General features: G+C 36.4%; 1 protein-coding gene across 3 annotated transcripts in view; it reads right to left on the reverse strand.

Annotated features, from left to right (window-relative positions):
* VSIG4 (V-set and immunoglobulin domain containing 4) overlaps nt 1–20,971 on the reverse strand; it is an 88,678-nt gene that overhangs the window by 52,341 nt on the left and 15,366 nt on the right. For all 3 annotated transcript variants that reach the window (XM_053202399.1, XM_053202400.1, XM_015080507.3), the window contains exons 4-6: nt 5,714–5,776; nt 5,157–5,234; nt 613–717 (exon numbers count right to left, since the gene is read on the reverse strand). In XM_053202399.1, coding sequence (XP_053058374.1) covers nt 613–717; nt 5,157–5,234; nt 5,714–5,776 — 246 coding nt within the window. The remainder of the gene's footprint in view (nt 1–612; nt 718–5,156; nt 5,235–5,713; nt 5,777–20,971) is intronic.

Genomic DNA, 20,971 nt, shown 5'->3' on the forward strand with positions numbered 1-20,971 from the left:
CTGAATTTCTCCTCTGAATTTTCTACATTGATGGCCCCACTCACCGTCATCTTGTAAGCTTTTGCACCTTTGCTCATGTAATTCCTTCTTCCTGGAATACTGCCTTCTAATTTTTTTTTCATCCTCCAAGGCCTAGTCTAAGTCCCACCGCCTCCTAAAAGTTCTTGCTAATCTCTTCAGCCTTAACTGACTCTCCTTTCCTCTGGAAACCTTATCATTGATTATATTCTCCAGGCTTTGAGTCTATAACCTTTATTGTTATGTATGATTATTGATAAACTTCATATTTCTACTTTGAATCTTCTAAATAAATTGTAAGAAACTTGAAGCCAAGGATTGTGACTTGCATTTCTCTTGCATCCTCATGAGACAAACCATTACAGTGATGGCTTTCATTAAGCTAGTTAACAAAGATTTCTGAATTAACTTCCACACATGATCTTGTCATTGTTGGCTTGCATATCTATCTCCATACACTCCTTTTCTCACTCCCACTCTAGGCTGGGAGCTCTTTGAAGTGCCTATCACAGTGGCTGGTACAGAATTTATGCTTAACTATACTATCAGAATGAATTAATGAGCAAAAGCCACTCAGTTATATTCATAACTGACCTTGTTGGGATGTCTTCCGGCAGAGCATGACATAAGCCAGGATGGAGACCATCATACAGCACAGGGAAATGACGAGAATGATGGAAAAGGTAGGTAGGCCCTTTCCTAGGAGGCAAAACAAGACCAAGAAGTATATGATTGAAAATGAGTTTAAAAACAGAAACTCCAAGGAACAGCCCAACCAGCCCATAACTTTTTTAAATTTTTTATTTTTTTAAACATTCATTTATTTTTGAGAGAGAGAGAGCAGTAGTGGGTGAGGGAAAGAGAGAGGGAAACTGTGGATCTGAAGGAGGCTCTGCACTGTGAGCACAGAGCCTGATGTGGGGCTGAAAAGCACAAACCGTGAGATCATGACCTGAGCTGAAATCAAGACTCGGCCACTTAACCAACTAGCCAACCAGGCACCCCACCATAACATTTTCTTTTCCATTTTTAATTTTCTCCTGGCTTTATTTTCTATTCAGAGAGACAAGACCCGAGACCTACGAGAAAGAGTTGAGAGAGGCGAGAGACTCCATGTATAAATACAATCTTCCAAGCCCACTAACTGATGGCTGATTGGCTTGGGCATTTGAACTAGTCATCTAGGCTTTCCCGGGGGCCAAGACAAGATATTCTCACATTCTCTTAAAGGAAAATAGTACCTTGACTTCCCCACTTCACAAAATGCTACCTAATTGATACTCTGGTCAATTATGTCTAGCCAAAAGAATTATTTTCTTCACACTTTCTGGGCAAGTACTCAGATTTCTTTTTCCTCAAAACATATTTCTAGAGTCTCCTGAGTTAACTATCCCAATTATGCCTATAAGCTGAAGGAAACCACTGGACTGGGCTTTTAGTCTTGGATCTGTTATTTCCTTGCTGTATGACTGTGGTAGGCAGAATAATAGTTCTCCAAAAATGTCCACATCCAAATCCCCAGAACCTGTGAGAATTTTAAATTGTAAGGAAGAATTAAGGTTGCAGATATATTTAAAGTTGCTAATTAGCTGACCATGAGATGGGCATATTATTTTGAATTACCTTGGTGGGCTCAATGTAATCAGTCTTTTAAAAATTAAAGAGGGGTGGGGCACCTGGGTGGTTCAGTCAGCTAAGCAACCAGCTCTTGATTTTAGCTCAAGTCATGATCTTACAGTTAGTGAGTTCAAGCCCCACATCAGGCTCTGCGCTGATACTGCAGAGACAACCTGGGATTCTCTTCCTTTCCCCTCTCTCTGCCCCTACTCTGCTCATGTTCTCTCTCTCCCTCAAAATAAATAAATAAATTTTTAAAAAGTTGAGGAAGCAAAAGAGGTCAGAATTAGAGAGAGACTTGAAGATGCTGCATTGCTAGTTTTGAAAATGGTGGAAGGAGATCAAGATCCAAGGAATGTGAGCAGCTTCTAGAAGCTAGAAAAAAAAAGAAACTAATTTTTCCCCAAAACCTCCAGAAAAAAACACAGCCCTTCTGATACCTTGATCTTAGCTCAATGTGTCAAACGTCTGATCACCAGGAGTGTATGATAATAGATTTGTGTTATTTTAAGGCACTAAGTTTGAGGCACTTATTTTTATAGACATCTTAGAAAAATAAATTATAGTGACTTTAGTCAAATTATTGAGTATGTATTAGTTTCCCCATAAGTTTAGTGAAAAGATTATATAATGTCTAATGCACTTATAGCTACAATATTCTGAATCTAAGGGGTGAGATCAGTGGATAGAGAGGGGTAGAGAAAGAAACTCAATTATCCTTAGGATTACAACTGGCTTTATTTTTACCAGACCCTAAAATATTTTGTCTTATAAATCTGGAATATTGGGCATTGGATGGCTGAGTTGGTTAAGCATCTGACTCTTGATTTCAGCTCAGGTCATGATCTCATGGTTCATATGATCAAGCACGTATTATGTTCTGTGCTGACAGCATGGAGTCTGGGATTCTCTCTCACCCTCTCTCTGTCCTTCCCCCACTTGTGCTCTCTCTCTGTAATATTACTCACCTATAAAAAGTACTATCTTGTCATTTGAATAAAATAGATCTAGAAGATATAATGCTAAGTGAAATAAGTAAGTCAGAGACAGACAAATAACACATAACTTTACTCATATGTGGAATTTAAGTAAGAAATGAAACAAATAGAATAAGAAACAACAAAAACACTCAAATATAGAGAACAAACTGGTGATTGTCATAGGGGAGGTGGGTGGAGGGATAGGTAAAATAAGTGAAGGGGATTAGGAGTACACTTATCGTGATGAGTGCTCAGCAGTGTATAGAATTGTTGAATCATTACATTGTATACTTGAAACTAATATAACACTGTGTGTTAATTATACTTGAATTAAAAAATAAAATAAAAACATCTAGTATTTGTGGTCCCCAGAACTGTGATTGAAGCTGAGAGAATCCAAGCTGTATTTCTTTGATTTTTTGATTCTCCATTTCTTCCAGATTGTTCAATTTGTTAACATGCAATTTTTCATAATATTCTCCTATAATTTTATTTTTGTGGTGTTGGTTGTTATCTCTCCTCTTTCATTTGTGATTTTATTTATATGGGTCCTTTCTGTCTTCTTTTTAATAAGTATGGCTAGAGGTTTATCAATTTTATTGATTCTTTCAAGGAACCATCTCCTGGTTTCATTGATCTGTTCTACTGTTTTTGTTTGGTTGTTTTAGTTTCTATATCATGTATTTCTGCTCTAATTTTTATTATTTCCCTACTCCTTCTGGTTTTAGGCTTCATTGTTGTTATTTTTCTAGCTCCTTTAGTTGTAAGGTTAGGTTGTTTTAGATTTTTCTTGCTTCTTGAGGCAGGCCTGTATTTCTATATACTTCCCTCTTATCATCACCTTTGCTGCATCCCAAAAGTTTTAGACCATTGTGTTTTCATTTTCATTTGTTTCCATGTATTTAAAAAATTTCTTCCTTGATTTCTTTCTTAACCTATTCATTCTACAGTAGCATGTTGTTTAATCTCCATGTATTTGCAGTTTTTCCAATTTTTTCTTGTGGTTAACTTCAAGTTTCATAGTGCTGTCATCAGAAAATATGCATGGTATGATCTCAGTCTTTTTGTTCTTGTTGAGGCCTGGTTTGTGACCTAGTATGTGATCTACTTTGGAGAATGTTCCATGTGCACTTGAGAAGAATGTATATTCTGATGCTTTAGGATGGAATAAGAGAACCCAAGCTATAAACTGTTAGAGATTGAAGGAAGAATCTCCTTTGGAGGGAATCAAGTAGTAAAAACAAAAACAAAAACAAACAAAACAACAACAAGAACAAAACTTGATAGAGGATGCAATGCACACACCCAATATCTGAAAATTTCCATTCCCTTGGGGTTATCTTCTCATTTTATCAAAATAACCCTCCAAAAATTATCTTCTCATCTCCCTTGTCTTATTGGATGTTGCCCTGCAAAAGCCATGCAATATGGAAACCTTCAAACCAAAGGTGGCAATTCAAAAGTAGCCCACAAAACAGCTTTGGGCTATGCCTAAAGATAAAATGTTGTGCAGCCAAAAGGGGAGAAGTACATGGGCATTAAGAAGTCCACCATTAACGGTATACAATCAGAGAATGAGACCAATAGTGACAGTCGTCACTATTTAGCATCAGCTAATCGAAATAGATGTTTACTATAAACTTGGGGTCTCTACTACACACTTTTGTTGCAGGACAATGTGTGGTCTGGAGAGTTCTAAGGGATAAGTGAGGGCAGCTCTGCTGATAATGGGGATGTCGATTATTAAGGGAAGTAGCTAATTATCAAGTAGTATGAACGCATTTCATTATTTTTTGAAAAAAATTATCACTGATTTCTTTTTGAGAGAGAGAGAAAGAGAAAGCAGGGGAAGGACAGAGAGATACAGAGACACAGAATCTGAAGCAAGCTCCAGGCTCTGAGCTGTCAGCACAAAGCCGGATGCGGGGCATGAAACCACGGACCATGAGATCATGATCTGAGGTGAAGTCAGACGCTTAACTGACTGAGCCACCCAGGCGCCCCTATATTTCATTATTTTAACAATCAATGCAGTCATACCAGTGCAAACAAGCTGACTAAGTTCCAGGGAAAACAAGCTTCTCTTCGGGGTTTGGATCTTTGATACCATGACTTAGGGATCCTTGAAACTCTCGAGAACTCAGAAATCAGCTACAAGCTTCTTGGTGAGCCCTGGTTAAGAGCTCAAGTAACGAGGCCCTCACATTATCCTTATATGATCCAATACCTATATCCCTAAGAGAGCTGGCTGAGGTCATAGTCCAATTCCTATTCTTGCTTAGAGTGTTTGGGAGGTGTATTACTATGACAACAGTAAACCAGCTAAAAACACAACTACCACTTAACCACACTCTGACTCATTACTGAATCTGCATCTGTCCCTCCCCATCCCACCCATTAAGCTCATCTCCAGGGCCTTTGACCATTGTGCAGCATTCGTTTGAAGAGTTTAATGCCACAGAATAGTGTGTATTATGAAAAGTTTCAGTTGCAAAGTTCAGAGCCAAGAAGGAAGGCTAGAAGTCCTGTCCATTTCCTTACCTGGTTCAGCACTGGTGTCCCCAGAGTAGCCATCCACTTCAGTGGTCCACTTCCAAAATGAGGTCACTGTAGATGTTGCTATAAGAACAAGGTATTAGGATCAGAGGCCTCTCTTCCATCCAAGAACTATGAGGCAAAGGGTGGCTGAAAAGTTTGGGTACCTTCACTGGGAATTTATTCTGAGCTTTCCAGAATTCCTGGAAAGGAATTGACCACTGGCACTATGAGATGATGTATCTTAGTTTCTTACTGTTGATGGTGGGAAGAGGCCCATGGAGGGTGGGCAACATATCCAAAGTCCCACAGAAAGTCAGATTAGAAGCAAAACATAAGTCAGAGTTTTCTCTTTTCCAACATGAGTACTCTCTTTTCTTACTTTTGCCTCAGATGTTCTCACAAAGAAGAATATACATATTCATTATTCCACTTCTTCACAACATTTCTGAGGAACCCAGTAACCTCTTATTACAAATATAATGGCATTGAACCTTCTTCTTTGGTTTCCATGACATCATTTCAGACCTCTATTGCACCCACAGAACCATAGTAAAACTCACCTTTCAAGGGAGATTGCATTGTTGTAGGTGTCTCAGTCTTAGTCTTGAGTGACTTGGAAGAGTCTGCAAGGAAAAGGGAGACCAGTCAAGGGCCCTGGTACCCTTGAGTGAACAGTTGAATGCTCTGGAGAAATTAGTAAGTAATAAAGAAAGCTAAGTAGGAGAAAGTAAGTAAAGGTCAGTCAGGTCCATACCTGGACCTGTCTCAACACTTTTCTTATGATGCTGAAAAGTTGGGTGTTACCTGGTCATCCTTCACATCTTTCTAAGGCAAGCTTAAGCCAGGATTCATAGGCCTCTAATAAATGTGTAGCTATAGTCCTGAGCATCTTTCAACATGGATTAAAAAGACATATTTTGCTTTTAATAACTTATGAAATTTAGCTATTAATTTTCTTGAGAGAGATTTAGGAAGTATTACAAAGAAGGTGGCTATGGGTGATGTCAGTGGAAATGGTACAGTTATGACTTCTGGGTATTTACTTCTCTACAAAATCAATAAAATAACTGGCAAAGTTTTTTTAAAAATCAACTTTTTTGTTCTGCACCAGGAAGAGAATCTGGAACATAGCTTGGTGACCCCTCTTAAAGTGTGGTGGTCTTGAACCATCCTTTCTTTTGTGTTTCCTTCCCCTATTTCCTATTTTGGACCAGATCTTTTATTCTAAAAACTTGACTCCTACCCTATCCCCCTCCCCGAAACAGTCCCCTTCCCACATATACCTTTAAACCCTGAAAAAACTATAAACATTCCATCCCTTGTTCCTAATATCTTGTGTCAAGACCATTCCTTGATGTGATTCATACCAATACACTTGTATTTGAATGGATCAACCCTACTTTAATCTCTAATCTTAGGGTAGAGAGAAGCAAAAGCAATGAGGGGGGCCTTCCATGTAGAAATAGGGTCTGGAGACCAAGAAAGGGAAGATGAATGTATAATCCAAGTCACTCAGGAACTTTTATGCAGGTGCAAGAAACTTATGTCAAAGTGGCCACAAGATTGTTTAATAGGAGACGAACGAATGTAACTCCATGTTTACTGCTAGAAACCAAAGCTTTGTGTGAAATCTTGAACTTATGGGGGTGGGTTGGGGTAGGAAAGCTTGTACCTATCTGTTCTTTCCCTGATCCCTTCCCCTCATTTCTTGAACTGCAGGAGACTGAGCCCCCTTGGGCTTTAGTGACTCCATCTCTGGGGGGTGTTTATGTGGTTGATTTTGCTGTGCCGGGTACTTCCTTTCCCCACCTGCTATTGTTTTGTAATACACATGCTGACCCTTTTCCCTTCTCTTTTTACCCTGGGAAAATCCAATGAATAAATAAAAAGTTATTGGTACTGAAAAAAAATAATAAAAAAAAATTAAAAAAATTAAAATCAACTTTTTTTACAAACAAACAAACAAAAATCAACTGTTTTCCAAAATAAAAAATAAATAGCTAGAGGTTTGCATCAATCCAGGGAGCATTTTTAGGATAAAAACAGCTAAATGTTGTTAATAACAGCAATTGTGTGGCATTTTAACTTTTTCTAAATACATTACTCCTCCCCAGGCCATTAGTAGCCTTGAGTTAGCAGAACAGTTTAGTTTCCAAGCAACTGTCATTATTTGACATGTGTGTTGGTTCTCTGACTCAAAACGCTTGTCTTTATTGATTACTCCATGCTAAAATTCTCCCTTGGGAAAAGGGTATATGTGTCATACATCTGCTTGAAGCAATGGATAACAGTTGAGGGAAACAAGAGACTGACCAAAAAGTTTAAAAGGAAAAACTGAAGAATTAAATGTCAATAGGGGCTATGAAAATCTCTGACACATTCCTAAGAATCTAGAAGGAATGCACTTGCCAAGCATAGTGCTGTGTTCATGTTCAGGAAAGACATGAGGTCATAAGTCCTTACCTCTGGCTAGCCTTGGGGCTCTGCATAAGCAGGGAGTGAAGGTTATGGCAGTTATAAGCTTCCTGGGTGAGTGTTAAGGACATATGTCTACAGGCAACAGAGCTCTTTAGAAAAGAGTGGGACATTTGTTTGTCTTAGGTATTTAAGGAATTCTCTATCCAATCATTTGCTAACTATCAAGCTAAACTAGTAGAGACTTTGTTGGCCATCCATGATAAAGAATACAAAAGACTATGCTGAATTAGTTCAGTAAAGTCACTAAACAAATAAACAGTATCTAAGACAACAAGCAATGCCATCATTAAGCCCTGGAGAAAGAGAGAGAATCAGGCTTCCAGAATTGCTACATTATATTGTTTAAAATATAAAAATATAAAAAACTGTTTAAAAAACAGTTTTCAACAAAAATATGAGATATTCAAAAAAATTAGAAAGTACAACTCATAAACAGGTAAAAACTCAATGAATAGAAACTGTTTCTGACATAGTATAGGTATTAGACTTGCTAAACCAAGATTTTAAATAAATTATTTTAAATCTGTTCAAAAATTAAAAATTTCATGTCTGAAGACCTAAAAGAATGAAACTGATTCAAACCAAATAGAGAATATCAAAAGAGACATAAATTATAAAACAGGAGCCATCTACAAATGCTTCAGTTGAAATTTACAATAACCAAAAGAAAAAATCATTGGGAGAAAATTTTACTAGAGCTAATTAACGTGGCAAAAAAATCATTAAACTTGAAAAGATGACAATTGAAATTAGCCACAAAAACAGAAAATAGAATGAATGAGGAAAAGTGAGCAGCCCCTCAGAGACATGTGGGACACCATCAAGCGTACCAATGTACACATAATGAAAGTCCCAAAAAGAGAGGATGGAAAATTACAGATGGAATATTATTTTTAAAATAACTTTAAAAATCTCAATTTGATGAAAAGCATTATTCTTCAAATATAAGAAGCTCAATGAACCCCAGTAGGAAAAAAAATTTTTGAAAAAAAAATCTACAATTAGACACATATTCAAAAGCCAAAGCCAATGAAACGAGAAGGAAGTCATCATATATGAAATTCTAAATTTTCACTCATATGTAAAGTTTAAGAAATGAAAGAAATGAACATAGAGGAAGGGAGGGAAACATAAAATAAAACCAGCGAGGAAGGCAAACCATGGGAAACTCTTAAATACAGAGAACAAACTAAGGATTGATGGAGGGGTGGTGGGTGGGATGATGGGCTAAATGTGTGATGGGTATTAAGGAGGGCACTAGTTGTGATGATCACTGGCTGTTATGTGTAAGTGATGAATCACAGGGTTCTACTCCTGAAACCAGTACTACACTGTATGTCAACTAATTTGAATTTAAAGAAATAAATTTTTAAAAATAACATGAATTTATGTAAAAAAAAAGATTTATGGCTGATTTCTCAATGGAAACAATGGAAGCCATAAGACAGTGAGATAATATTCAAAGTACTAAAAAATGAATTTCAATCAAGAATTACATATTTAGCAAAACTGCAGTTTAACAACAAAGAAGAAATTAAAGTATTCCAAGATTAGCAATAACTGGGAGAGTTTGTCACCAGCAGATTTGTCGTATGAAGAATCCTATGGGTAGTCTTCAATTGGAAATAAAAGGACACTAGATAGTAACTTGGATCAACATGAAGAAATAAAACATCAAAAAATATAACTACATAAGTAAATATAAAGAAAGTATAAATGTATTTTTTATTTGTAACTCATTTTTTTCTATCTGATTTAAAAGACAACTACATAAAGCAATAATGTTAATGTGATTATAATGCATAAAGATGTAATCTTTTACAGTAATAGCATAAAGGAGGGGAAATTGAAAAATGAAATAATAACAGGATATATATAAAACAAATAACAAAAGGGCAGACACATTGTTTTGTAAACAATTACATTAAATATGAATAGATTAAATTATCCCATTTAAAGGCAAAGATTGGTAGTGTGGATAGGAAAACATAATTATGTGGAATCTAAAAAAACAAAACACATAAACAAATAAACAAAAAGCATAATCATACCTATACATACAGAAAACAAACTGATGCTTGCCAGAGGGAATGGGGGTTAAGGGAAGGGGAAAATGCATTAAGGGGAGTAAGAGATACAGGCTTCCAATTATGGAATGAATAAGTCATGGGAATAAAAGGCACGACATAGGGAATATAGTCAATGATATTGTAATAGCATTGTATGGTGACAAGTAGTAGCTACACTTGTTGTTAGCATAGCATAACATATAGAGATGTTACATCACTATGTTGTACATCTGAAACTAATGTAACATTGTTTGTCAACTGTACTCAAACCACAACAAAATTTAAAAAGACAACTTACATTAAAAAAGAAAACAATCTAACTGCATTGTATGTATATGTAGGATTCAAACACATAAATGTTTTGAAAGTATGGAAAAAGATATACCATGCAAGCAGTAACTAAAATACAGCTGGAGTAGCTATACAAGTATTCAACAAAATAGACTTAAAGACAAAAACTGTTATTAGAGATAAAGAAAGACATTTTATAATTTTAAGAGTCAATCCATCAAGAAAACATTACAATTATAAACATAACTACTTCTAATAAAACAGCCCCAAAATACATGAAGCAAAAACTGACAGAATTTTAGAGAGAAATAAACAATTCAACAATAATAGTTTGAGGCTTCAATACTGTAGTTTCAATTATGGATAGAAAAATTAGATGAAAGATCAGAAGAAAATTTAAGATTTGAACAACACTTCTTGAACAAGACTGGTAACTAAATGGCTCTAACTGACATATATGGAGCACTCCACACAACTGCAGAATATATGCGCTTCTGAAGTGCATATGGAACATTATCCAGAACAGACCATATGTTAGGCCACAAATTCAGGCTCAGTAAATTTGAAACAACTAAAACAATACAAACTATTTTCTCCAACCACAATGAAATTAAATTAGAAATAATTAACAGAAGAAAATTAGAGAAATTCACAAATATGTGGAAATTAAATGACACATTCCCAATTAACCAGTGGGTCAAAAGAAATTTATCAGGAAATAAGAAAATACTTTGAGATGATCAAAAATTAAAACACAACATATTGAAACTTATTGGAGGCAGTGAAAGTAGTACTCAAAGAAAAATTAATAACTATAAATACCTACTTCAGAAAATAAGGAAGCTCTCAAGCCAATAATCTAATCTTCCACCTTAAAATGAAAACTAGAAAGAGAAAAGCAAATTAAACAGAGAACAAATAGAAGGAAGAAAATACTTAGCAGAAATAAATGAAATAGTAAGTGGAAATTAATAGAGAAAATCAACAAACCCAAAATTTGTTTATTAAAGAAAATCAACAAAATTGACAAACCTTTGGCTAGACCAACCTGGGAAAAAGAAAGAAAACTCAAATTGTTAAAATATTTAATATATTTGATAAAAAGAGGACCTTACTACTAACTTTGTAGAAATAAAAATAATTCTAAGGGAATACTATGAATAACTGTAAGACAATGAATTAGTTAAGATGTAAGAGAAATTCCTAGAAATTTACAAACTATTAAAACTGACAAAAGAAGAAATAGAAAACTCGAATAGGTAGAAATTTAACAAGTAAAACGATTGGATCTCTAATTCAATACCTTCCCACAAAGTAAAGGTTAGGCCCAGATGGCTTCAATGATGAATTCTACAAAAGGTTTAAAGAAAAATTAATGCCTATTCTTCACCAATTCTTTCTAAAACTAGGAAGGTAACTCTTCCCAACTTCATATATGAGACCAGTATTGCCCTGATACAAAAGCAGATAAAGACATCAAAAGAAAAGAAAACAAAAAAACCCCACTATGCGTTATGAATATAAATGTAAAACTACTTAATAAAATACAAGCATATAAAATCCAGAAGCATATTAAAAAGATTATGTACCATGACCATTAGGGTTTATCCCAGGAATGCAGGATTGATTCAACATACAAGAAATGAATCAATGCAATACACTCTATTAATAGAAAAGACACAGAAAATGCACTTGACGTAATCCAACACTCTTTAATTATAAAAAAAAAAAAAACATTAAGCAAACTAGGAATAGAGGCAATTTTCTCAGCCTGATAAAAGTATTTATATAAAACACACATGGGGCACCTAGGTGTCTCAATCAGTTGAGCATCTGACTTAAACTCAGGTTATGATCTCGCAGTTCAAGTTTGAGCCGTGCATGGGTTTTGCTGCTGTCAGAGAAAAGCCCGCTTCAGAACCTCTCTCCCCCTCTCCCTGTCCTTCCCCTGCTCACACTCTTTCTGAAAAATAAGAAAACATTAAAAAAAATGCATACAGCAAACATTGTACTTAATGGTAAAAGACTGAAAGCTTTTCTTATAAGATCAAAAACAAGACAATTATGTCCACTCTCACCATGCTTATTTACCATTGTACTGAGGTATTAACCAAGGAAATTGTGCAATAAAAAAATAAAACACATCAATATTGGAAAGAAAGACTACATGTCATTTGCAAATGTCTTCCCCCATTCTGTCAATTGCCTTTTAGTTTTGCTGATTGCTTCCTTTGCTGTGCAGAAGCTTTTTATTTTGATGAGGTCCCAGTAGTTCATTTTTGTTTTTGTTTCCCTTGCTTCTGGAGACGTGTTGAGTAAGAACTTGCTGTGGCCATGATCAAAGAGGTATTTGCCTGCTTTCTCCTTGAGGATTTTGATGGCTTCCTGTCTTACATTTAGGTCTTTAATCCAGTTTGAGTTCATTTTTGTGTATGGTGTAAGAAAGTGGTCCAGGTTCATTCTTCTGCATGTCCCTGTCCAGTTTTCCCAGCACCACTTGCTGAAGAGACTGTGTTTATTCCATTGGATATTCTTTCTTGCTTTGTCAAATATTAGTTGGCCATACGTTTTTGTGTCCATTTCTGGGTTCTCTATTCTGTTCCGTTGATCTGAGTATCTGTTCTTGTGCCAGTACCATACTGTCTGGATGATTACAGCTTTGTAGTATAGCTTGAAGTCTGCGATTGTGATGCCTCCTGCTTTGGTTTTCTTTTTCAAGATTGCTTTGGCTATTCTGGGACTTTTCTGGCTCCATACACATTTTAAGATTATTTGTTCTAGGTCTGTGAAGAATGCTTGTGTTATTTTGGTAGGGATTGCATTGAATATGTAGATTGCTTTGGGTAGTATTGACATTTTAACGATATTTGTTCTTCCTATCCAGGAGCATGGAATATTTTCCCCTTTTTGTGTGTGTCTTCTTCAATTTCTTTCATAAGCTTTCTATCATTTTCAGTGTATGGTTTTTCACCTCTTTGGTAAGATTTATTCCTAGGTATTTTATGGTTTTTGGTGCAATTGTAAATGGGATCGATTCCTTGATTTCTCTTTCTATTGATTCATTGTTATAGAAATTCAACAGATTTCTGTGCATTGATTTTTATACCCTGCCATTTTACTGAATTCATGAATCAGTTCTAGCAGTTTTTTTGTGGAATCTTTTGGGTTTTCCATGTAGAGTATCATGTCATCTGTGAAGAGTGAAAGTTTGACCTCCTCCAGGCTGATTTGGATTCCTTTTATTTCTTTGTGTTGTTTGATTACAGAGGCTAAGTCTTCCAATACTATGTTGAATAACAGTGGCGAGAATGGACATCCCTGTCTTGTTCCTGACCTTAGGGGGAAAGATGTCAGTTTTTCCCCACTGAGGATAATATTAGTGTTGGGTCGTTCATATATGGCTTTTATGATCTGCAGGTATGCTCCTTCTATCCATACTTTCTTGAGGGTTTTTATCAAAAAGGATGCTGTATTTTGTCAAATGCTTTCTCTGCATCTTTTGAGAGCATCATATGGTTCTTGTCCTTTCTTTTATTGATGTGATGAATCATGTTAATTGTTTTGTGGATATTGAACCAGCCCTGCATCCCAGGTACAAATCCCACGTGGTCGTGGTGAATAATTTTTTTAATGTATTGTTGGATCCTGTTGGCTAATATGTTGTTGAAGATTTTTGCATCCATGTTCATCAGGAAAATTGGTCTAAAGTTCTCCTTTTTACAGTGGTCTCTGTCTGGTTTTAGAATCAAGGTAATGCTGGCTTCATAGAAACAGTTTGGAAGTTTTCCTTCCATTTCTGTTTTTTGGAACAGCTTCAAGAGAATAGGTGTGAACTCTTCCAGAAATGTTTGGTAAAATTCCCCTGGAAAGCCATCTTGCCCTGGACTCTTGTTTTTTGGCAGATTTTTGATTACTAATTTGATTTCCTTACTGGTTATGGGTCTGTTCAATTTTTATATTTCTTCCTGTTTCAGTTTTGATAGTGTATACATTTCTAGGAATTTTTCCATTTCTTCCAGATTACCCATTTTTATTGGCATATTCTTGCTCATAATATTCCCTGTTTATTGTTTTTATTTCTGTTGTGTTGGTTGTGACCTCTCCTCTTACATTCTTGATTTTATTTATTTGGGTCTTTTCCTTTTTTTTTTCTTTTTGATCAAACTGGCTAGTAGCTTATCAGTTTTGTTAATTCTTTGAAAGAACCAGCTTTTGGTTTCATTGAACTGTTCTACAGTTATTTTGGTTTTAATGGAATTAAGTTCTGCTCTAATCTTTATTTCCTGTCTTCTGCTGGTTTTGGGTTTTGTTTGCTGTTCTTTTCCTAGCTCCTTAAGGCGCAACGTTAGGTGGTGTATCTGAGATCTTTCTTTCCTCTTTAGGAAGGGCTGGACTGCTATATAGTTTCTTCTTATGAACGCCTTTGCTGCGTCCCAAAGGTTTTGGGTTGTGGTGTTATCATTTTCATTGACTTCCATGTACTTTTTAATTTCCTCTTTAACTGCTTGTTTAGCCCATTCATTCTTTAGTAGGATGTTCTTCAGTCTCCAAGTATTTGTTACCTTTCCAAATTTTTTCTTGTGGTTGATTTCAAGTTTCATAGCATTATGGTCTGAAAATATGCACGGTATGATCTTGATCTTTTTGTACTTACTTAGGGCTAATAATTTTTTTAATGTATGGTTGGATCCAGTTGGCTAATATCTTGTTGAGGATTTTTGCATCTATATTCAACAGGGAAATTGGTGTATAGTTCTTCTTTTTAGTGGGATCTTTGTGTGGGAGTTGCAGGAGGGAAGCAATAAAGGAAAAGACTTCAAAAGGAAAGGGCTGGAGAAGGTACAAGGCCTTAGGACATGTTTACACAGCTGAATGTGGCTGCAGCTTGTAAGGAACCCTAGAGCCATTAACATTGCCCAGGGCTGGATCCTCCTTCACACCTGACCCTTACTATAGCTATAGAAACCAGTGAACTCGAAATTCAACCTTGAAAAGCAAAACAATTAGATTGATTAACACACTCGCTTAGTTGACTTTATGCACATAGTCTTTAGCAATTATCGTAATAAAAAGAAGCTTCATTCTGGAGTTGGGCCTCATTCTGACTCGAGTATGAGGACCTTCACCTAACTGAACTTTGCGGACTCATCTTTTGTGACTCCAGCTATATTCCCTGCAACAATTGGCCTAGTCAGCAGGTTAAGGCAGTTTTCAGACTACTTTGGTTTACAGTCGCAGAGGATTAAAGCAGAGCGGTAGGACAGGTAAGTCCCGGCTCTGGGATAGTGAAGTATGGGAAACTCACTGTCTCATGATCATGAAGCTTACTCTAAATTACTTCGTACTTTATTGCGAAGTTCTGGAGTAAAAGTGAAAAGAGGAACTTTTGATGAGTTCTGATACTTGGTTTAAAAACATTGCTATTGGTTTAACCATTCTGGAAAAAATCTTTTACACCTTAAACAATGGAGATTAATTATGAAATCGCTTAGACGTGCTCATCAAAATGGAGATATCATTTCTTTAAAAGTTTGGTCTTTATGCTCTTTGAGATGGCTTTACAGCCTTTACAGTCCGACTCAGAACAAAATATAAGTTCACCTAAATTAAAAACTCATCAAGAAGAAGAAGATGAGTCAGATTTTACATCTGATAGTTTTGAGGATGAGTCTTCCTCTGAAGAAATCAAAGCTATAGCGTCTGAGGAAGATACTTTACCAGAATGGCCTCTGCCACCACCCACAAATGATAACTTGGAGGATAGTGCCTCCCCTTATAATAAAGTATACCCCCCCTCTCCTTTACCTAAAAATACAAAAATTCCTACTCATGTTAAACGAAAGACTGCCTATCCAGTCACTTCCATTCCTTTTTCTAATGATCAGCCTCACATAATAGTTCTTTCCAAGGGATATGGGGGCCCTATAATTACACCTCTGATGTGAGGGTTGATAAAGGCTAAGGAGGAAGGAGATTTAGAATTGATACAACCGGTACCAGAAATATTTCCAGTTACTCTGAATGCTTTTCCACCAAATGCACAATATCCTAATGGAAGCTATAATGCTATAATACTCTCAGATCCCTGTAAAAATTTTGAAAGATCTTAAAATGGCTTGTGTCCAATACGGCACTAACTCTCTTTATATGCAGGGCTTACTTTCAACATTTTCTGATACCAAACGCTTGATTCCTAAAGATTGGGAAATGTTGGCTAGAACTGTTTTATCCCGTGCTGAATATTTATGACTTATGACTTGGTGGGAAGATCATACTAAGATTCAAGAGGAAAGAAACATTCATGATAATATTCCTATTGACAAGGAACAACTTTTTGGACAAGGAGAATATTCTCAACTAAGATATCAATGTGGTATGAGTGATCAAGCAATACAACAAGTACAGAATTGCTGTAAGATGGCTTGGCAAAGTACAGCTACTCTAGGGGAACTTACCCCCTCATTTGTAAATGTTAAACAGGGAAATACTGAACCTTATGTTGACTTTGTAGCAAGATCAAGGGATGTTCTGGCTAAAACAATTCCTCAGGCAGGCCTAAGAGATTTGTTGGTTCCTATTGTGGCTTATGTAATGCTAATTCAGAATGCCAGCCAGCTCTTCATCCTATAAGAGTGGCTGCTGGGTCCATGGCTGACTATGTGACAGCATGTGCTGATACTGGTACCCCACTTTACAATATGTACCCCTTTGCTGCCGCTATAAGACAGACAGGCCCTTTTAAAACTAACACCAAATGGTTTGGTTGTGGAAAAATTGGCCATATGAAAAAAGACTGTTGAAAAATAAAGGACAAATTAAAAAAAAGCAAGCATAATGTTAATAATACCAGTACTGATAATCTATCTAAATTAATGTCTCCAACTGTTTTATGCCCTCGTTGTAAAAAAGGATATCATTGGGCCAATCAGTGCCATTCCAAATATCACAAAGATGGGCATCCTCTTCCATCTCTTAATATTGATCAAAATCAGGGAAACTTCTCACAGGGCCTAGCTCAGGGCCCAACAAACAAAATGAGCTTTTATCCAGCCAGCAATGGGTCTCAACACCACAACATCGACAGGTCACAGACCTCTGTCATGCAACAACTGGGAGTCCTGCCTTAGATCTCCCTGCTATAGACCCAGCCTTCTTTAGGTGTCGTTAAAGTTAGAACAGGAATTTATGGGCCTTTGGAAAAGGCACAGTAGGCCTTATTTTTGGGCAGAGTAGTCTTACACTTAAAGGTATTCATGTGCATCCTGGTGTTATTGACTGTGATTAGGAAAATGAAATTCAAGTTATGATATCGGCCGATAACCCTTATAATATTCAACCAGGAGATAAAATTGCTCAATTACTTATTATTCTTTATATAGAGGGCCAAAGCAATCCTGTTATCAGAACTGGAGGTTTTTGCAGTACCGGAAAACAATTATATTGGCAAACATTTTTGAAAGATTTTCACTCCAAAATACATCTTAAAATTAATAATAAACCTTTTATAGGATTAGGAGACACTGGAGCTGACGTTACCATCATATCTGAAAAGTTTTGGCCTTCATCTTGGCCTGTTGAAAATGTACCTGTAATTTTTACAGAACTTGGCTCCTTAGGGGGAATAGAAAGAAGTCAACAGATTATGAGATGTGAAGGACCCGAGGATCAGATAGCAACTCTTAAACCCTATGTGGCTAACATTGCCATTAATCTGTAGGGTAGAGATATACTTCAACAATGGGGTGCATATATTAATATCCCATCTGTATTTACTCAAAGTAAAAATATAATGTGTGCCATGGGATATGACCCACTGAAGGGATTATATATAAATCAACAAGGCATTAAAACACCCCTCAATATTTTCCCCAAACATAAAGCCACAAGTCTAGGATATCCAAATTTACCCTAGTGGCCACTGCCAGAGAACAAAAAATGTGTGCTGCCTTTAAAATGGCTTATTGATGAGCCATTTATGAGCCATATCTTATTGATATGGATAGAGCAGTGGCCACTTTCTCAAGCAAAACTGGCAGCTTTAAAATTTTTAGTTTCTGAACAATTAGAAGCGGGACATATTGAACCTTCAACTAGTCCCTGGAATTCTCCGGTTTTTGTCATAAAAAAGAAATCTGGAAAATGGAGAATGCTGACTGATCTCCGACCCATAAATAAAATCATACAATCTACGGGGGCACTACAGCCTTGCCTTCTGACACCTGCTGCTATCCCTCGAGACTGGAAAATTATAATTATTGATCTTAAGGATTGTTTTTTCTCCATTACCTTAAACCCTAAAGATTCGGAAAGATTTGCATTCTCCATTCCTGTAATTAATCATGAGAAGCCCAAAAACAGATTTCAATGGAAAGTTTTACCTCAAGGAATGTTAAATAGTCCTGTTCTTTGTCAGCTTTTTGTTGCAGACCCTCTCTGATATTCATTATCTGTTTCCTCATGCTCAGATCATTCATTACATGGATGACAGCCTATTAGCGTTACTGGAATGACATGATTTACATGCACTCTTTTTAGCAGCTCAGGCAACCCTCTCAGAAGATGGCCTCATTATTACAGAAGACAAAGTTCAATTTGAAGATCCCTTATTCTATTTAGGTCAAAAATTAGTACAAAATTCAATAATGCCTCAAAATGTTCAAATTCGTAGAGATACCTTGCATACTTTGAATGATTTCCAGAAGTTATTAGGAGACATTAACTGGTTAAGTCCTACTCTAGGTATACCTACTTATCAACTGACTCATCTTTTTGATGTACTTAAAGGGAATTCCAATTTAAATAGCTCTAGAAAATTAACTCCGGAAGCATCCCAAGAATTACAATGGGATGAACAAAAAATTGCTTCCAGTCAGCTTACTCAAGTTGACCCCTCGCTACCTGTTTCCTTGTTAATTTTACCATCACCTCATTCTCCTACAGGAGTACTTTGGCAGGCTAATGGAATCATAGAATGGATATTTCTTTCCAACAAAGCCTTTAAAAAATTACCTGCATATTTAGACAAAATAGGAATGTTGATTTTTAAGGGTCGGGAGAGACTTAAGGAAATAACAGCCCAAGACCCTGAGACAATTATAGTACTTCTGTCTCATGCACAAATATCCATGGCCTATCAGCAATGCATTTCATGGGCAACTTGGAGTTCCAGATAATATAGGTCACATAGACATCCATTATCCTAAATCCAAGTTAATTGAATTTATCAAAACCACCTCCTTTATCATGCCTTGAATTGTACAAGCAGTACATGTAAATGGACCTAATTATTTTACAGATGCCAACAAATCCAGTTATTCTGCATATTATGGTCCTACTTCTAAATGTGTAAAATCCCCATATGCCTCAGTACAAAAGGCTGAACTCGCTGCCATATTTCTATTACTTAAGGATGTTTCCTCCTCCATCAATATCTTAATGGATTCAACCTATTCTAAACAAATGATTGAAAATCTGGTGGGAGGGAGGGGAAAGTGAGTGATGGACATTGAGGAGGGCACCTGTTGGGATGAGCACTGGATGTTATATGGAAACCAACTTGACAATTAATTTCATACTAAAAGAAATTTTGGAAACCATTAATATTTATTCAGATGGCTCAGAATTGTCTGACTTATTTTTTCAAGTCCAACATTGTCTCCAACACCAATCCCATCCTATATACATTACTCACATAGGATCTCATTCTGGCCTCCCTGGCCGCTTGGCAGAAGGAAACGCTACAGCGGATTCCTTATTGGCAGCTCCTGTTATTACAGCACAAGATTTTCACATTATGACTCATCTTAATTCTAAAGGCTTAAGTAAATGCTTTTCTATTTCCCTTAAACAAGCCAGAGAAATTATCACACTGCCCCACTTGTGGGCCCATTGTTAGTCCTCCGTACTCTTAGAGGGTTAATCCCAGAGGTCAACAACCTAATGATTTATGGCAAATGGATGTTACTCATGTTGCACAATTTGGTTGCCTTGCATATGTACATATATCAATAAATACATATTCTGGTTTTATATGGGCTACACCTTTGTCAGGAGAAGAAACAGCCCATGTTATTCAGCACCTTTTAGAAGCATTTGCCATGATGGGACTCCCCCAGAATCTTTAAACTGACAATGGCTCCGCTTTTACTTCTCACACTCTTCTTATATTTTGCCAAAAATGGGGCATTCATCATACTACAAGCATTCCTGTAGTCAAGCTATTATTGAACATGCTAATCGTACATTAAAAACCATGTGACAAAAACAAAAACAGGGGATATGGCCTTAAATCCAAAGGATCAATTAATGAAAACATTATTTACACTTATTTTTTTGGATTTAAGAGGTGAACACGAGCTCACCGCAGCTGAAAAACATCACACAGTCTCTAATACCAGACCCCTTTCACAACCAATATTTTGGAAAAATGATAATAACCAATGGTGCCCTGGGTATGTTAAATTGTGGGGTCAAGGATTTGCTCTTGTGTCCACAGATAACGGGTATATCTGGCTCCCAGCCTGGCAATTAAAAGCACGATATGAACAGATGGGTGAAAAGAAAGAGTTGACGATTTTCGACCACTGAAGAAAGATACGGAAGAATTAAGCCTGGAATGAAAGATAAAAAGAAGAACCAAAAAAAAAAACAATGAAAGCCAAACCTCCAACATGGGGACAGATGAAGAAGATGACTCTAGAAGCAGAACAGATCCTCCAAAAAAGAGGAACACCTAAGACTTCTACTACTCTGTTTATTGCCATGATGTCGGTTCTTACTTTAACCATGAATACTAAAGAGAATCACACATATTGGGTTTATATTCCAAATCCACCTCTTAATAGATTAATTACATGGGATGATCCCTCTTTCCCAGTTTATGTAAATGATTCAGTCTCGTTGCCTGGACCTTATGATAATAGAGGTCCATTTAAACCAGAAGAAGAAGGAAAAATAATCCCTGAATATTCTGTAGGTGCA

This window comes from Acinonyx jubatus, chromosome X (genome assembly GCF_027475565.1).
Source record: "Acinonyx jubatus isolate Ajub_Pintada_27869175 chromosome X, VMU_Ajub_asm_v1.0, whole genome shotgun sequence".
Taxonomy (NCBI): Eukaryota; Metazoa; Chordata; class Mammalia; order Carnivora; family Felidae; genus Acinonyx; species Acinonyx jubatus.